The sequence below is a fragment of the Nelumbo nucifera genome, chromosome 3, assembly GCF_055504915.1.
Source record: "Nelumbo nucifera cultivar China Antique chromosome 3, China Antique-T2T, whole genome shotgun sequence".
Classification (NCBI taxonomy): Eukaryota; Viridiplantae; Streptophyta; class Magnoliopsida; order Proteales; family Nelumbonaceae; genus Nelumbo; species Nelumbo nucifera.
In genome coordinates, this window is record NC_142651.1 from 81,455,636 (window position 1) to 81,474,794 (window position 19,159).

Below are 19,159 nucleotides of genomic sequence, written 5' to 3' on the forward strand. Positions count from 1 at the left end.
ATTCTTTGTGGGAAGCGTTGCTAAGACGATTCCTTAAAATTCACAAGAAGAAATATCTCTAAGCCCTCATAAGTTCAAAAATTATGGTGCGAAGAGCCCTCATAAGTTCGAAAATTATGGTACGAAGAGCCAGGAATAACCAGAACCTAGTCACTTACGAGCAGTTTCAGGCTGTCCTTGATCATTTGGACCGTCTCACTCAGTGCATGGAAGAAGTCTGCCCCTGAGCAGGAGGTCCCTCTCGAGGCAACTGCCCTGCTGGGGTGTCAGAGGCCCAGGGCCGACACGAGCACGTCAAGCCCCCAGCCCTCGGCTAGGGTGACAATCAGTTGGCCGAGAAATTAGAGTCAGGCAATAGCTGAACCCCTGATTCACCTCAGAGGAATACCCAACCTCCCAGTCGAAGAGAAGAAGTGCCCACTTGATTCGAAGACAGTCACCAGCCTTCGGAGCAATACCACCACGGCCAAAGGGAGGTCCCCAGGAATGATGGAGGAACGATGGCGGATACCTCTGCTGCCCTGGATTTCACTCCTAGGGCGAGAGCTGACGTCGAGCCTCTCCACCTCCTGTCTCGGATCTCCGGGATGTTCTAAATGATCATCGCACCTGTAGGGGAGCGCACAACCCGGCCTCGGAGTACTCAGGAATCCGAGCTGATACCCACCGAGTCTGTGAAGACAGAAGCGGGGCCCATGCCCCACCGATCCAGGGCTAACTGAATTGTGCACCGAACTCGGGGCCGTCAAAGACAAGCTCCGCCAAGTCAAGGAGAGCCGAGCTGACACCTCCACTATTCACAGCACTTCCGCCGGCCGCATGGACACGTTCACCCCGAAAATCATTTCGGAGCCTCTCCCCCCACACTTCAAGGCTCCTACTTTGGAGATGTATGATGGCTCCCCAGACCCTGATGGCCACCTAGAAAGTTTCAGAGCGCTCATGATACTCTACGGGTATTTCGACACCTTGACATACCAAACTTTCTAGGCCACCTTCAAGGGGCAGCACGTCGTTGGTTCTCCAACCTCCCCCCGAGGTCAATCAGTTCGTGGGAGCAGTTCGCCAACATGTTCCTCTTCCGCTTCATCAGTAGTAGATGGTGCCAAAAGAGTGTTATCTCGCTCATGTCCATCAAGAAGAAACCGGGCGAAAGCTTGCGGTCCTACATCGACCGCTTTAAAAAAGAAGAGCTCGAGGTTAGGGGCCTCGACCCCATGGTTTAAATGCACGCCGCCATCAACGGACTCCAAGCTAGCTCCGCCCTGAAGTACTCGGTCGCCAAAACCCCATTGAAGACAAAGCTGGAGTTCCACAAAAAGGCCCAAAAGTACATAGCAGTTGAAGAGGCTTCGACCGAAGACCATTAGGAGAAGGAAACTGAATGCAACAGCGGGCCATCAGGGAAGAAAAGGAAGAATGAAGACCACCGAGGTGATAGCGGAAAAGATAACAGGAAGCTGTTGGCCCCGACCATGGCTTATAGCCAATATACACTACTCAACTCCTCCCGGACCCAGATCTTGATGCAAATAGGCGAGGAGAAGTTCGTGAAGTGGGTAGAGAAGATGAAGAGGAACCCCAAGAGGGGGAACCCCAAAAAAGTACTACAAGTTTCACCGCAACGTCGGCTACGACACCGAGGACTGCTATGAGTTGAAGAACGAAATAGAGTCCCTCATCCGCCATGGGCATTTGAAGCAGTTCGTTGAGGGCGAAGCCAGCGCTTCATCCTCCCAGCAATAGTATCACCAGCACCAATAGGTTGCCGGAGTTATCGACATCATCATCGGGGGTTCGGCCTCAAGTGGAGCCTCGGCCTCGGCCCGCAAGGCCTATGCTAGGCAGTTGAACATCTGAGGGCCAGCTCCTAAGAGGCCATAGCAGAACGAGGACTTTAACGGGATTACAGTCCCCCATGATGACGCGCTGGTGATTTTGGTCGTAGTAGCAAACTTCCTAGTCAAGAGGATTCTCGTCAACAGTGGCTCCTCAGCAGACATCCTCTTCTACGAAGCCTTTGGAATAATGAAGATAGTGCCAAAGTGTCTTCTGCACGCCAACGTCCCACTGGTTGGCTTCTCCGGCAATGTCGTTAGGCCAGAAGGAAAGATCACCTTACCAATCATGGTAGGAACTGAGCCTCGGCAGGTGATGAGGAGGACGGAGTTCCTTGTCATGAGGATCGGCTCACCCTACAATGCAATCATGGGGAGATCGACCCTCCACGCACTGCGAGCTGCCATGTCCTCCTACAACCTCGCCCTCAAATTCCCAACAGAGCATGGCTCGGAGTTTTTTAGGGAGATCAGCATATCGCTCGTCAATGCTATGTGGCGGCGTTGAAGGGCATGAACAAAGAATCATTGCCACTTAAGGGCCTTGACCTCAGAGAGGAGACAGCGAGCCGAGGCCAACCGGCTAAGGACCTCATCTTGGTTACCCTGGGTGAGGATGAGCCTGAGAAGATAGTCCATGTCGGGTCTAGCCTTCCCCTAGAGAGTCTATCCGATCTGGCTGAGCGTGGACCGAGCTCTAAGCTGGTTTGGCAGAAGAAGAGGAGCTTTGCACTAGAGTGATGAAAGGCCATAGGAGAGGATGTTAACAAGCTACTCGATGCCGGATTCATCCGAGAGACCTTAACCGAGCCTACCCCAAGGAAAACTTTCCATTTCCAAGAATAGACCACCTTGTCAACACCACTACAGGATACAAATTGCTTATTTTCATGGATGCCTTCTTCGGATACAATCAAATAAAGATGCACCCCGAAGATGAAGAGAAGACCTCATTCATCGCCGAACATGGTACATACTGCTTCAAGGTGATGCCCTTCGGGCTTAAAAACGCAGGAGCTACCTACCAACGTCTTGTTATTAAAGTGTTCAAGGATCAGATGGGGATGAACGTTGAAGCCTATGTAGATGATATGGTGGTGAAGAGCCTAAAAGTCGAAGCACACACCTTGGACCTGGCCGAGACCTTCGACACTTTGCAGAAGTTTAAAATGAAGTTAAATCCCAACAAGTGTGCCTTTGGTGTAACTTCGGGCAAGTTTCTAGGCTTCATTGTCACTCAACGAGGCATTGAAACCAACCCTGAGAAGATACATGTCATACTGGACATGGCACCTCCTCGGTCGGTGAAGGAAACCCAAAAGCTCACTGGCTGAGTGGTGGCGCTCAACCGCTTCATGTCAAAGTCAGTTGACCAATGTCTTCCCTTCTTCCAAGCCATCAAGAAACTTAAAGACTTCCAGTGGACGGAGGAATGTCAGGGAGCTTTCGATGAACTCAAGGAGTAGCTCGCCTCACCTCCCCTCCTGGCCCGCCAGGTCCTAGGAGAGACTCTATACCTGTACCTATCAGCTAGGGACGAAGCAGTCAACTTAGTCCTGATCAAAGAAGACGGAGCAGAGAAACCGATATAGTACATCATCAAGGTACTGTGCGATGCTAAAACCATATACCCCGAAGTGGAGAAGCTGGCCTTCACTCTCGTGGTCTCTACCAGGAAGCTTAGGTCATACTTCCAAGCTCACGCCATCACGGTCTTGACAAATCAGCCCCTCAGTGCTATCCTCGCCAAGCCCGAAACCTCGGGACGTCTAATCAAATGGGTCATTGAGCTTTCCAAATTCGATATACGGTACCAGACGAGGCCTGCCATCAAAGCACAAGCCCTCACAGATTTTTTAACGGAGTGCACCTTCAACCGAGCTCTCCCTCGGGCCCTAGAAGATGAACTGGGAGAAGGGCGCCCAGCTGGAGATGCTCCCCCTGCTTGAATGCATTTTGTGGATGGATCGTCCAATGCTAGGAAGCGGTGCTGGCCTTATCCTCCTCACCCCAGACAACTCAACCCTCGAGTATGCGTTGAGGTTTGACTTCCAAGAATCCAACAATGAAGTCGAGTACGAGGCCCTCCTCGTCGGGCTGCAACTAGCCAAGGACCTTGGCTCCTCACACGTCGAAGCCTTCAGCGACTCTCAATTGGTGGTGAACCAGGTGAACGTCGAGTACGAAGCCAAAGAGCAAAGCATGTCCAAGTATCTTGCCAAAGCCCAAGAGCTAGCCCACCATTTCCAGCACTTTACCCTGCAGCAAGTCTCGCGAGCTGACGTGAGGGCCGATGCCCTATCCATGCTGGCAAGCACCTCGGGCACGGTCCTCAGCTGCACAATTCGCGTTGAAAAGCTACCTCAGCTGTCCATTGAAGATTCTCAAGTATTACCAATAGACGTCGAGCCATCATGGATGGACCCCATCATCAATTTCCTCCTGACGAAACAGCTGCCCGACGACAGGAACGAGGCTAGATGACTCCGACATCAGGCGGCCTACTATACCTTGCTTGAAGGAAAATTATATAGAAGGTCTTTCACCCTGCCTTACCTCCGATGCCTTCGCCCTGAGGAGGGGGAGTATGTGCTCAGAGAAATTCATGAAGGCATCTGCAGAAACCACCTCGGCGGTAAGGCCCTTTCCCAGAAGACGTTGAGACAGAGATATTTCTGGCCAACACTTCACAAAGACGCAGCCGAATTTGTGTGAAGATGTGATCAATGCTAGAGGCACGCCAACATATGTCATCAACCTGCAACAACCCTCTCAGCCCTTAGCAGCCCCTAGTCCTTCACTGAAATGGGGGATGGACCTCCTCGGCCCTTTCCCACAAGCAACGAGGGGCAAGAAGTACCTCATCGTCGGCATGGTCTACTTCACAAAGTGGGTTGAAGCCGAGCCCTTAGCCACTATCATAGCTCATGCAATCCAGAGCTTCTTCTGGAAAAACATCATCTGTCGCTTTGGTCTCCCTCACATTCTAGTCACCGACAACGGGAAGCAATTTGATGACGCCAAATTTCATGAGTGGTGTGCCTCCCTCAGCATCAAGCAGCAGTACACCTCGGTGGGCTACCCCCAAACAAATGTCCTAGCCGAGGTCACAAATAGAACCATCCTAAACGGATTGAAGATGAGATTGGACCGAGCTAAAGGATTATGGGCCAACGAGCCGAACAGTGTACTCTGGGCATACCGAACCACACCTTAGATGGCCACAGGAGAAACTCCCTTCAGCCTGACCTATAGTACAGAAGTGGTAATCCCAACAAAGATCGGCCAGCCAACGCTCCGAGTCGAAACCTACAATGAAGCAGAGAACAATGAAGCCCTCAGAGCCAACCTGGATCTATTGGAAGAAGCCCAAGAGCAAGCACAGATCAGGGTAGCTGCCTTCCTACAAAGCGTGGCCCACTACTACAACTCGAAAGTAAAGGAAAGACACTTTCGAGAAGGGGACCTCATCCTCAGAAAGGTCATGGTCCCCGAACCGAGAGTAGGAAAGTTGGGCCCCAACTGGGAGGGCCCCTATAGTGTCAAGCGAGTCCTCGGCCCTGGAACATTTCACTTGGAACACTTGGATGGAAGACCCGTCACTCTGACATGGAACTCAGAGAACCTCCGAATGTACTTTCAATAAATGTAACTGCCTATGACTAAGTGATGAATGAATGAAGCAAAAGTTCCTCTTCGCCTCAAATATTGAAATGATATGTCCTAAATCCTCAAAAACCCTCGGCTTTGCGACCTGCCGATGTGCGTAACCCTCCTTCGAGGGATGAGCGCTCGACACGGACCGATGCAAAAGATTGTGATGACCCTTGGACGAGCACCTCGCCAAAAGCATGCACGCCGAGGCGAACAAGGCCTTTCACGCCTCATCACCTCCTCGATGAATGGTGGCCCCCTCGGCACGCCAGGGCGAATGAGGCCCTACATGCCTCGTCACCTCCATATAGGACGGTGACCCCTTCGGATACCTACACTTAGCGCAATAAAAATGGCAACCCCGATTGCCTTGGCGGTTCACTTAGGCTCAAGCCCCCGACTTCATCAGTGGGACGCCTCAGCCTCCCCTGAGGAAACACTTGGTGGGAAACAAGCCAGGTGAACTGCACCCCGATAGTGCTGCTCCACCTCAACTCCTCATCCTCCTAAGTACCTCGGTGATATACCTTAGCCAACGACCTCAGCTACAGTGCTAAGTCACCTCGGCCTTGCCTAAGTTGACACTTAAAGGATTCTAGAGCTGGGCGAGCCTCACTTCGGACATATGGCTCCACCTCAGCTCTCAATGCCCTAACTACTTAAAGCGAGCGTGCAAGCAAACTATGCGTGCTATCAGCGAACTGTGCATGTTTTTGTGTGTTGTGGGCCCATTGTTCAAAGGGGCAAGGACCTCTCGAAGAAGAAGAAAAAAGAAGAAAGAAAAGAAGAAAGAAGGAGAAAGACACAACATACAAAAGGCACAACATATGCAAAAAATGGCTTCATTCATCATTATGTTCCTATGTTGCCTTTACAGAATATTTTTTGAATGCCTCGTAGGCCAAGCATATGTACATTCACAAAAAAAAAGAGAGAAAAAAAACAACAACAACTGAACAAAAAGAAAATGGGGGGGGGGGGAGAGATCCACGCCTAGGCCTCGCCACCGGTAGGAGGAGGAGCGGAGTCATCAGTAGGTTGGGCTTCGTTGGGAGCATATGGGATTACCTGCAGCCCCTCGATGTCAAAATCCGACATCACTAGCAGGAGTGCCTCCAGACAAACTCTTTCCACCTACTCCTTGGAAATACCTTGTCGTGCCTCCTTCAGCTGTATTTCGAGGTGTTCTCGAACTAACTACTCATCCAATAATGCCTTCCAAAATTTCTGATATTACTCTTCGGTGGCAGCAGCTGTCTTCTAGAACTTCTCCCTTTCCTTCTGGAGCTTCTCCTCGGTGGACTTCTTTTCCTTCTCTAGCTTGTCGATGCGGGACATCACCAGCCTCGTTCGGTCCCCCAAACCGACGAAATGTAGGCATGCCTACAACAGAACTAGTTAGTGAACAAAAGAGGAGGAAGAGAAGGAAATACATAAAACAAAAATGTATATATATCTTACCTCGGTGAGGTGGTACAGGCCCTCGTCATAGATGGCCTTGGGGTCACTCTACAGCAAGCGGTAGCGATCCCTCGGCAAGATCACCCCGCTCACTAGGGCCTGGCTAACCCCCTCGTCCTGGATGGAGTCCCCTTCTCGGAGCTGCCACTGTGGATGAAATATTTTGTCGGTCCCCTCGGCTCTCTCAGGGAGCCCATGCACCGATGGCGGAGCTGAATAAGGCCCGGATGGGCGCTCCCCAAGCGTGGATCTCCTTGCCACCTCTTTCGCCTGGTGTTTAGTGTTGGCCATCTTCCACGGTGGCTCCTCCCTTGGCATATCTGTAGTGGGCCTCTTCCGACCCACCTCGGCCCTCTCCGTGGGCCTCTTCGGCACCTCGGCCCCCTCCGAGGGCCTCTTGATCCCACCAGCGAGCTCCTAGGGCGCTACCACCGGTTGCTTCCCCTTGGCAGGGACTTACTGATTTCCCCCCTTCACCAAGACAAGGGGGAACCTCTTCGCCTGGCCGCTTCGGCGTCTGTGTCCTGGCCTTCTTCCCAGCCTGCTTCATGTGGCCTTCTCGTGAAATCGTTACTTAGCATTCATCGGTACTTCTGTGAACAGCAAAAGAATAGTTAGTATAACAAGCTGAAGATGTGGAAGGCATGCGAAGTAACTACAAAACCTCTCCTACCGAGGGGGGCAGGGCTAATCCCATCAAACACTAGGGGGACCTCCTCCTCCACCATTAGCTTCACCTGGAATGTCCCCATCACAAGCAGATGAGCCACGACAACAGCCTCTTCATCTTGGAGTGGAGGGGGATATCTCTCGATGACTGCATAGGCCTCTCCCCAGTCAAACTCGAATCTCCAGCCTTCGGGGCAGTAGACGTAAAAGAACTTGTCCTTCCACCCGTGAATGGCCGAGGGGTTGTGCATCGGCTTCCCTCTTCGAGGATGGAAGTAATACATGTGGGCCTCGGAAGCTTGCTTCCTCAGCACGAAACATTTTCAATGTCAGCTTCACACCTCAAAGCCGAGCCCACATTAACATGGCTATGATGGTCCTAAGGGCATTGGGGACGAGTGGACTGATTGTGATGTCGTACCACTCCAGTAACTTAGAGATTAAGGAAGGGAGGGGAAACTTAAGGCCAGACTCTAAAAAATGCTGGTAGACATAGATTTCCCCCTCGTCAGGGGTCCATGGTGGATCACCTACATCAGGGACCCTAAGATCATAGGACCGGGGTATGTGGAATCTCCTCGCCAAGGATTTGACCTGGCCCACACCCAAGGAGTTGTCAAACTCTGAGTGTGGGACACCAGCGTCAGCCACCCTTCGGGCAACGCTCCCTTCCACCGGTCCAGCTACGAGCTCTACACCATCTTCCTCCTTGGCAGGAGGAGACCCTTTGGGCTCCCTCGGTGACGCCGACGTGGCGCTTTCATGGGGAGAGTTATTGCCCCGGCGGCAGCCCTCGGCACCCCTCGAGGCTACCCTTTCTCTCAGTACAACTTCCTCCCGTCGAAGAGGGTCTATGGCCAAAGAACCTAAGGAGGAGAAGGAGAAGGAGAAGGGGGTTTGAGGAGAGCTCCCTCTTGAGGTGTTTGGGAGGTCATGGCATTCAGGGTCGGAGTCTGAGAAAGACATCGTAAATTACCTAGACGGTGAAGAAGGTGAAGACGGGGTGTCCTGAAGGATTGATTACCTGGGAATGTCCTAAAGGATTGAGAGCTTGGGAGCTGAGTTCACTCGATAGCAAGGGTGCCTAAGTTCAAATGACGGGGAAAGTCATCACCATGGCCCCTATTTAAAGGAAAATGGACGGCCCAAATCTTGTTGGATTCGACCGCTGAGGCACCTCCGCTTCCACCATCCAACCATAATGCACCACCCGACACTCATCCTCAGAAGACGAAACGACGCCCAAGCAACGACTTAGATCACTATGGATCTGACGGTCACAAGGACTCTCCGCTTCTGCTAACCATCTATACCGCACCTCTTGGTGTGTTCCCTCGGAAGACGAAACAATGCTGGGCGAGCGAACCGCAAAGCTCATTTGCTGCAACCTGCTGGGTGAACTGCGGGGCCTGCCCATCGTGACCCACCGAGCGAACCACACAGCCTGGCAAACGCGCGCTTATCTGGGTGATCGTCCTTCTCACGGTGGACCCCTGACGACCACCTAACCTTACGTGATACGGACCATCCCCACTAACCCAAGGTACCCACGCCACACGCGGGTTGCGGCAGGTGAGCCACAGCAGGGGGGAAGCCCTGATGCCTTCGTATGGAGACAACCGCGGAGCAATTAGGCATGCTCGCAAGGACCTGTCGCCTGACTTCGTATGACTCTCATTTGGTGCATTCATCTCCACCTACCTCTAGCTCGCTCAAGTATAAATATGAGGTAACTCTCCTTTGACAGGGGATCTAGATCCTAGAATTTCGGTACAACTCTCTCGTTTGCTTCCAGTGCCTTGAGTTAAGTCATTGTACCTACCTCGCCTTGTTAGCATTTACTCCTTGGCTTCTACCGTACTCAGAAGGGAGCACCTCACCTCAACCTCGGCTTACCCTCTTCAGAGTCCTCAAAGCCTTCGGCCTGCCTTCAAAACTTGGGGGTGAATTTACCTCGTTGCCCTCAGCTAATCTGAGCAACAAGTGATGATGGGTTTTGGACAATTACCCATAAATAAAAGCATAAACCCACTTTGTATAAACAAGTGTGATAAATTCTAGTAATAACTGTTCATGTTAGTGCAAACTTGATAAGTTTCCTGGCTGGTTGTAGTGGAGACGGGATCAAATCGCATTGCCACTAGGGTTGGGAGGACGGGCTACCCCTGCTATAAATATGTAGCCAAAAAATGAAAAAAAAAATGCAAACTTAGTTTGATATTACATTGATAAATTCTGTATCATTCATGGCCGGGATTGGGCTCAGGTTTTACCAAAATTCGAATGGGCCTGAAGCCCAAATGTGAAGCAGTGTAAAATGTTTATGGCTCGAGCCCGGAGCCCAGCCAATGAACAAGTCAAGTTGTGATACTATACCAAATATTTCGGCAAAATTTTAAGACTGGAATTTACAATTTTTTACATTGATCAAGTTTGGGTGCAAAATTTTGATTTCATCTTGAATAGAAAAATATAAGAAAAAATAAATGTACTTTTTACAAAAATGTATACTTATCAAATACCTGCAAAACTGAATTGTATTGCAGATTTGCTTCAGTTAAACAAAAACAAATTTGAATTTTTTGGTTAGCAAAAGACTTTCATTTTTAATAGAAAGACATTTATGTCAAATATTTGCTGAAATGCAAATTTCTCAAATTCAACATTTGTATTCTTACCAAATGCAGCCTATCTAACAAACAGAAACCATACAACAGCACAAGGGAACAAGTGTAAGCATTAAAAAATAGTTAAGTTTGTAAACTCTGATGGCCAATTCCGAAATTGATAGTTATTTTATTAATAAATTTTGCGACCAAAATTCCCAGCACAGAATTTCCATGCATTGGCAACCCGTTCTTGGAATGGGTGGAAATAAAATCCACATTCACCGATTAATTAAGTCTCCGGTGGATCCCGTAATTGGTGGAAATTCCCCTTGGGAATTTAATTAAATCGGGTCATGTGTATTGTCACGAGCTTGAGTTCACGTGAAGGTCAGATTCAGTAGCAAAAGTTTAAAACTTTTAAATTTGAGAAGCAACAGTGAAGATTCGGGCGGTGTTTGGTACTAGGCAACATTTTTTTATTGGATTTTGGGTTGAATAAGTGATTCTTGTACAAAATCCTAAAAGAAATATTTTGTTGGTGTTTATATTCTTTCCGTTTGAAGACACAGATGCTAATGGTTGCAGACTTGCTGTATCATTGAGTTGAGAATTTCGTAACGAAAGGTGAATTTCTTTATCTGAACCAACGTAAACTCATAAATATTTATTCTACCTGCTTCTATTGGTTTCTTTCGTGCGCTTTTCCTGCTTGGTGAAAGAAGCCAAGGTCTGTTCTGCTCCTCTCTACTGTTTAGACTGTTCTCATTTTAGGTTGTTTGTGTGTAGGCCTTCAGTGATCAGAAAATTCTGATTTTAGATTGTCTGCATGCATTTTCTGCATGTGGGTCTCCTGTCTCTATACTTGATCAATTTTGAGTGCTTGACTTCATATTTTCTTGTATGGAGTAGCGACGTGACATTGGTTTGATTTCCATCCGAGTTGTGTTCTTCTGTTATTGGGTGTTTTACATGGATCGGACTAAAGACTCTCCAGTTGAATATTTATGAAGTGGGGTTTATTAGCTTATAACTTTTTTCAGACTTGGTTTTAAATAGAATTTGATTATCGGGGTTCTGTTTCTCTGCTCTGGGAATTTGATTATAAGCTGTCTAGTGGTGATATTTGCTACTTACTAAAATTTCCACTGAATTTCAGGCTTACTCTTTCGCTGTGATAGTGAATTTGAGTGGTGTTTGAATCTTAATGGAGCATTCTCTGGAATTTTCCTTTTTGCTGTGAATCAATCTTAGAATCTCCTTTGCTTTTTCTGCAACCTGTCCATTTAAGTTATTTGAGATCCAGAATCCCTTCCAGGGGATCAATATTAATACATGGTTTTGCATTAAAGCCTTTTTTATCTCGTAGGATTTAGCTGAATTTGGTCTTCTATTTAATATCTTATTTCTGTTCTTTTGACTGGAGAACTATCTGATCAAGATGGTAATCCAGAACTGAGTTGGAGTCAATTTTTGTAGGTTTGTGCAAACTATGATATCACTGTCTTTGTTCTTGCTTCTGATGAATATGAATAGAATCTGATTTATTGGATTTGTCTTATATTGATTATGGGTGGTTTAATAGAGAAGTGCAATTTTCATTTGTAAAGATGGAGATAACCAATGTTATGGAGTATGAGGCCATTGCAAAGCAGAAACTGCCAAAGATGATATATGACTATTATGCATCAGGTGCAGAGGACCAATGGACTCTTCAGGAAAACAGAAATGCATTCTCAAGGATTCTGTAAGCTTACTTTATTGGTTCATTCCTTTATGGTCATCAACATATCCTAAAGATTTCAGTCACTCTCTGATTCACCCTTTTTCCATATTTGGATGATCCTGGTATTATTGGCAAGTCCTTTTATTTCAAAGTGCTTGCTGTGGAAAAGCCAGAAACGGTTTTAAATTCCTTCTTTTGATTATATGCCTACATTTTTACTATGCTTTGGCCAAGTCTTTTTTATTCTTCCAATGTTATTTCTCTTTAAGCAAACTTGTGATAAGAGTTTGCTTTTTGATACAAAAAGTTGCAGAGTTCATTGTGGTGATTCTACTAATATCCCTATTTGTTTGTAACTTTGTACAAATAGGTTTCGACCTCGTATTCTTATTGATGTCAGTAAGATAGATTTGACCACTACTGTCTTGGGATTCAAGATGTCAATGCCCATCATGATTGCTCCCACTGCCATGCAAAAAATGGCTCATCCTGATGGTAATCTCTTGTTTCCATATGCATGTCCTCTTGTCATGCTAGAGTAAAATTCAGAAACATGTAGTAATAACAAAATTTGAAACTTGTCCATGTACTTGAATGATACTATTTGGGATTAATTGAGTCATATTTGATCATTACAGACAAATTTTGTATATTTGGTTGAGTTTTGTAACTGTAGTTTTAAGCTATATCTTGGTGAAAAATCTAAACAACATCTAGGATGCAGTAATGAGGGTAAGTTCACACCAAACTTAGTTGACAACTTGAAAGTTGAGTTCCTTGTTGGGTCTAATCAAATTAGTGGGAAGTTTCCTCAGTACCAATTGATCTTTGGGACATGTTTTGAGTTAAGGTTAAGACTTGTACAAGACTTAAAAATTTCAAGCATCCTAATTGTCTAAAATTTGGACTGGCATTTGATTGAATTTATCTTAGTTAATATATTTGGTTCTTTGATTGCATTCTTGAGCACTGAGTCTACATAGTTCAGGCAAATTTCTTTTTCAGGGGTTTTGAGGACTGTAATATTTCTAAGACTTAATCTAGTGAAGTTAAAAAGGAAGCCCAATCTCTTCCTGTAATTAGTATAATTTTCAATCCTTCTTTTTTTTCCTAAAAAGAAGATAAACATGTCTGATCCCAACATTTAATTCTTCCGCAGGAGAGTATGCAACAGCAAGAGCAGCATCAGCTGCTGGCACCATTATGGTTTGATTTCTCATCTTTTATGTTTTATGAAAAAAATTGTTATTTAAACTAACACATAAGCATCAACCCTTGAATTTCAAGTCAATATTAGTTTGAATGTGAATGGTTTAAGTTAAAGGACTATAGTTTCTGAGCCATGTAAAGGGAACCCATTGTCTTGGAAACTTTACATATTTGATATGATTGTTCATATGCTCATTAAAAAGGGGCCCAATTTGTTTCTAGCCAGTGATGATTTCCTAACTGAATAGGAAAAAAGCTTGCTAACAAACCAAGTGTTGCTGATAAGTATATATTTGTTTGATTATATGTAATACTGTAAACTTCCAAGTACCAATACATCTTTGATTTAGTACTGAAATATTAGGATCACATTTTTATGCACACCATTCCAAATTTACATTTAGCAGATTTTTTTCCACTGAATTTATAATCTTCATAGATCTTACACGACTAATATACATTCCTCACTCTATTTATGCATGATTGGTTGTTCCAGACATTATCATCATGGGCTACTTCCAGTGTTGAAGAGGTTGCTTCAACAGGACCTGGCATTCGCTTTTTCCAGCTCTATGTAGATTTCACTGACCCTTCTTTATTTTCTTTATTATTATTTTTTTTTTGGATCTGGTTCTATGAAGTGCTTTTTGCATTTTAATTCTCCATCTTCTCTATCAGATAAATGGTTGTCTTGCAAATTGTTCAGGTACATAAAGACAGGAATTTAGTTGCTCAGCTTGTTAGAAGAGCAGAAAGGGCGGACTTCAAGGCAATTGCCCTCACTGTTGATACTCCAAGACTAGGGCGCAGGGAGGCTGACATCAAGAACAGGTCATTCTGAAATTTGTTTATCCATAGAAATTACTTAATTAGGTTGATCCATTTTTTGACTTTACATGGTAAATTCGCACTTACGAGTGCTTGAACCGTGCACTTTGCTGTTTTATACGAATCTGAATTACTTTTAATGGAATGTTATACAGATTCAGTTTACCACCATTCTTGACATTGAAGAATTTTGAGGGGTTGGACCTTGGAAAGATAGACAAGGTTAGTGAAAACACTCTTATTGTTGATTATGTTCCTTAACTTAAATCATTCATGGTTTGATTTCTGGGCCCAACCATAGACAAATGATTCTGGACTTGCGTCATATGTTGCTGGACAAATTGATCGATCTCTAAGCTGGAAGGTATGTTAGTGAAACTTCAACAATTGGGGTTATTCTTCAAGTCATATCATAGTTGTCATAGATCAATAAAGACAAGATGGATATATATCTCTTATTGTTGCTTGAATTATAAAAGAAAAAGTCTACTCTTCTGAAACATTTGCAATGAATTTGGACAGGATGTGAAGTGGCTCCAAACAATCACAAAATTGCCTATCCTACTGAAGGGTGTACTCACTGCTGAGGATGGTAAGTAATATTAGAACTGAAACTCTTCTCATATTCCTAATTTTTTATATGGACTCTCCAGCTCCAATATGTTGATTATGCAGCCCGATTAGCCATAGAAGCTGGAGCAGCAGGAATCATTGTCTCAAATCATGGAGCCCGTCAACTTGACTACGTCCCTGCTACTATCATGGCTCTAGAAGAGGTTAGCACCTTAATTATATCTTATATCTATTTGACATCATATGATGGATTATTGCTTGGTTTAATGGTAAAATCTTGGGCTGACAAAAGTATGTGAATGTGGGTGAAGTCTGAGAGTGGTTTCTTTGTGCTAATAAATAAATAAATAAAATAATGCCAAAGTTTAGGTCTGTATCCAGTCAATGCCTCCTATGACTAGGGCTGTCAATTGGACTGGATTTGGTCCAATCCGGTCCAGTTCAACATTGGTCCATTTACAAATGGACTGGACCAAATCCGGTCCAAACCCCATACAAACCGGATTCAGTCCAGTCCAATTGAAATGCAAATGGACCGGATTGGACCCAATCCAGTCCAAATTAAATGTTTTCCTCAAAAAATGTTTTTCATACTTAAAAATCAACATAAAAGGATATGATTTCATTTCACACAAGAAGTTTACTGCGTCATCTGAACTGATTTGAAAGCCATTAACGTCATCTGAAAGCCATTAAAAGTCAACATAAAAGGATATGATTTCATTTCACACAAGCAGTTTACTGCATCATTTGCCGGTTCAGTTGTGGGTCACTACCATTAACGTCTCAGTAAACCTTTTCATCTCTGTGGCTCTATAGTAATCAATTATCAGGGATGATACCAGAATCTATTGGGAATTGTACTAAATTGGAAGAACTCTATCTTACTGAGAACCAGTTAGTTGGAGTTCTGCCTAAGAGCCTAAACAATCTTCAGTTCCTTGCTTACTTGGATGCCAGTTCCAACAGACTTGAGGGCAAGATAAAGTTGGGGGTTTCAGGTAGTTGCAGGAATTTGCAGGAGTTGGTCTTGACTTACAATCAATTTGATGGAGAAATATCATCAGGCTTGGGCAATTGCAGTGGCTTAAGATTCTTGGCAGCTCTGGGTAATAAATTAACAGGTCAGATCCCCTCTTCCTTTGGATTACTAACTAAATTGGAGCTACTTTACCTCAATGAGAACTCTTTGTTAGGGGTAATTCCACCAGAGAAACCAATTCGAAGGCAAAATTCCAAGTGAGTTGGGATCTTTGAGTAAATTAGAGGAACTTGCGTTGTTTACAAACAGATTGACTGGAGAGATTCCAATAAGCATTTGGAAGATTCCAATCCTCAGATATCTCTATGTCTATCAGAACAATTTGTCTAGGGAATTACCTTTAGAGATTCCAACCCTCAATGTCAGTGATGATGAGGCAGAAAAGGGCCCTAATGCCGCAGAGGCCTTGAGGGCTCAGGTGAATGCTAAAGAAAGAGATGAGCAGACTTCAAGTTCAAGTGGGAGCAGTGAGAGTGGAAGTGGGAATGGGAGTGGGAGCAGTAACAATGACAGTGAAGCAGGTGATGAAGATTCAGTCAATTCTATCTGAAATATCAAAGTAAGGTGGGGTTAACTTTTATTTAAACACCCCAAATAATAGGTCTAGAGATACAACAAAAACAAAAATGTGCTTTGCAATTGGTCAAAGGGAAAAACAGAAAAAACAAGTAAAATGTTCCTCCATGTTAGGGAGCATATTTGGATCATGCAGGAATATTTGTGCAGGGTGCTTTAGTGATTTTTACCTGCGTTTGTATGGTCTCCTAACTCCCATTAATATCTTTTCATATCTTTTATAACTCTGGCTTGTAGAATATGACATAGAGCAATAGTCCACTGCAGCCAATCCCTCATATACCATCACATGGCTGATATCTACTTCCACAGGCTCTCTAATGAGAGCAACCCTTCAGAGCTTTTTTCTATTCTATGTACTTGTCAACACATGAACTTACCTTAGTGATCAAGTGTAAGACATCATATGCATAGACTTCACTTAAAATGAAAGAGTAAAAAGCTCAAATTGAAGAAACAAATTTAACATCTGAAAGTATAGGCATCAAAGGCCAGAATATAAATAGGAAAATCTATTTTAGGCAAAAATAACTTAAAATCTAATCAGTGATGATATTTTTTTGTTAGGTATGTTAAAAAAAAAATTTATTGTTCATGGTCCAACCAGTGAAGTGGGTTTTTCAATTACATTTCCAACCTAATTTATTGTCCTAAAAGAAATAGAAAGCCTAACCCAAATGATCAAAACCTGGTAATCCCAAACAATAGTTAAAATATATGTACAGGGTCAGATAACTATGAGTACAGTTGGGCAAATGTTCAAAATATCACAATGTATCAGTGAACCCCTCTCAACGTAAACTGTCAGTACATACTGAACTGAACAAACAGAAAGAAAAAATAAATAAAAAACATTTCCCTTTGGAAACTCCCATTTTTCATATCATGAGTGTCTATACAATGAATCATGCATTTGGCTTTCTAAAACAGAAAAAGAAAATAAAAGAAAATAAAAGAAAAAATCTGAATAAATCTATCACTTTTTTAACTGAATCATGCATTTGGCTAGAAATACTCCCATAGGTACCCACAGTAGCACTGCCAACACGTTTAATGGTGTAGGCATTGCCACTGCCCGTCCGTTGTGGAAGATTAATGGCTTCGGATAATCCTTTCTTGGCAAGGATGGGGCCTTCTCCTCCACCGGAACAAAGTATACTTCCTACAAGTGACAATGGCTCAAATGTAGGGGAGAGAGTGAGAGCGAGAGAGAGAGAGAGAGAGAGAGAGAGAGCACATGGCATCAGGCATGGTGAAATAACAAAATCAGGTGATCAAACGAAATACCACCATCTGCCGGGGATACTGAGGATGGAGCGATGGAGGCGCAGAGGCGCTGAACCCTAGCCTTCGAAAGCTTTCACACTTGATGCTTCAAAGTTCAAACGAAAATGAACATTGAACGGACCATTTGAACTAGTGGCTTTGTCCACTTTCGGTCCATTCTATGAATGGACTATTCATGTTCGGACCGGTCCGCGTCCATATCATTTTTAGGACCGTCCAGTCCGTCCATATCACTTCCAATTCGGACGGTGTCCAACCCAAAACCGGTCCATTGACACCCCTCCCTACCTATGACCCCTTGTAGCTGGGAACAACATTGAGTAATCTCCTTTTTTGACATGGTATACTGATATACAACAAGTTCTGTTGAACTAAATTTAGGTTGTTAAAGCTGCACAAGGCCAAGTTCCTGTTTTCTTGGATGGTGGTGTCCGGCGTGGGACAGATGTTTTCAAAGCATTAGCCCTTGGAGCCTCTGGCGTATTTGTAAGTAGATAATCCACAAAATCATGGTGACATAGCCTCATAAATTCTTCTGTTCATCAATTTTTCTTATCTGACTCTGGTTTCAATCTCAGATTGGAAGGCCTGTGGTATTCTCTTTGGCTGCTGATGGTGAAGCTGGTGTGAGGAAGGTGCTCCAAATACTTCATGATGAGTTTGAGCTTACTATGGCACTATGTGGTTGCCGCTCACTCAAGGAGATTACTCGTGACCACATTGTGACTGAATGGGACCATTGTCGACGTCTTCCTCCTCTCCCTTCGGCCAGGTTATAAATATTCTTGTTCACCAACAAGCCAATAAATCCTACAATAAGATTAAGGTTTTTCTGTTTGAGAACCTGTTGTCATTTGAAGGTTTTATTTGACATCTGATGAGTGCAGTAATAATTATTTGAGTTCTTAAGCTTTTGTAATGATGAATATGGTACTTCCATAGGCGGCTATTGTAGACTTTGTTTGAACCAGGATCTTGTTCTCCAAAATTTCAATCGAGGCTGGGTTGATACTTGTTTGTTGACACCCAATTTGCAACTGCACTTCCCAAAGGAACTTTTGACAATGGGCCATGCCGTGCCGGCCCGTAGACCTGGAACCCTAGGCCCAGCATGGCCCGTACCATAGTGCTGGGCCTGGCATAGCTCGCATGCCATCGTGCCGTGTCGGTCCAAATTCGGGCCGGGCCCGATTTACACCTCTACCTCTAAATGACCCATATATGTATCTTCCCCACCACCACAAACTCAAATCTGTCAAAGACATTAGATGTACATCTCAGATCCCTGATGGCATAAAAATCTGCAGCTCTTTTTTCTCCAAGTTGCTTCAAGTGCCTGAACTTTGCACTACTTCCAGTTTGAATTACGTACAACTGTAAGTTTACGTCTTTTTTACATGGATCAACATGTTTTTTGTTGGAACACCCATTGCTTCCATTACATCTCCACCTCACTTAACCATCACTATACCAAGAAAACATCACGAGGGCTTGCCATCAATCCACTATTAGGGCCCAGGGATTCCTCCTGATTATCCAAACAATTGATTTTCTCTTTTAACTCATTCACTTTTTTGCTAGGCAAACTAGGGGATACATAGGGGGTTGGGAGGGTGAAGATGTTTATCAATCCTGGGTCAGTGGGAACTATATATATCCAATTGATCCAGATATCATCTTCCACTCATTC

General features: G+C 44.7%; 1 protein-coding gene across 7 annotated transcripts; it reads left to right on the plus strand.

The window, feature by feature from the left end:
* Positions 1-10,636: 10,636 nt before the first annotated feature.
* Positions 10,637-18,439, plus strand: LOC104588486 (glycolate oxidase 1-like). 7 transcript variants are annotated; one of them, XM_019196154.2, is made up of 12 exons: positions 10,637-10,958; positions 11,839-11,975; positions 12,325-12,449; positions 13,114-13,160; positions 13,660-13,737; positions 13,870-13,994; positions 14,147-14,213; positions 14,293-14,355; positions 14,514-14,583; positions 14,667-14,767; positions 17,851-17,955; positions 18,048-18,439. In XM_019196154.2, exons 2-12 carry the CDS (start codon positions 11,839-11,841, stop codon positions 18,246-18,248), a joined length of 1,119 nt encoding a protein of 372 aa, XP_019051699.1. In that variant the 5' UTR covers positions 10,637-10,958; the 3' UTR covers positions 18,249-18,439. The 7 variants fall into 7 exon arrangements, with proteins under 7 accessions (XP_019051699.1, XP_010244730.1, XP_010244729.1 ...); XM_010246428.3 differs by having other exon boundaries at positions 10,637-10,855; positions 11,814-11,975; XM_010246427.3 differs by having other exon boundaries at positions 10,638-10,855.
* Positions 18,440-19,159: the final 720 nt, after the last annotated feature.

What these genes read in the sequence shown, in the direction of transcription:
- LOC104588486 (XM_019196154.2), top strand. Translation starts at nt 11,839, where the DNA reads ATGGAGATAACCAATGTTATGGAGTATGAGGCCATTGCAAAGCAGAAA. An exon ending in CAGCTGCTGGCACCATTATG is followed by an intron (nt 13,161 to 13,659) that starts GTTTGATTTCTC and finishes TGGTTGTTCCAG; the next exon opens with ACATTATCATCATGGGCTAC. An exon ending in TTCGCTTTTTCCAGCTCTAT is followed by an intron (nt 13,738 to 13,869) that starts GTAGATTTCACT and finishes CAAATTGTTCAG; the next exon opens with GTACATAAAGACAGGAATTT.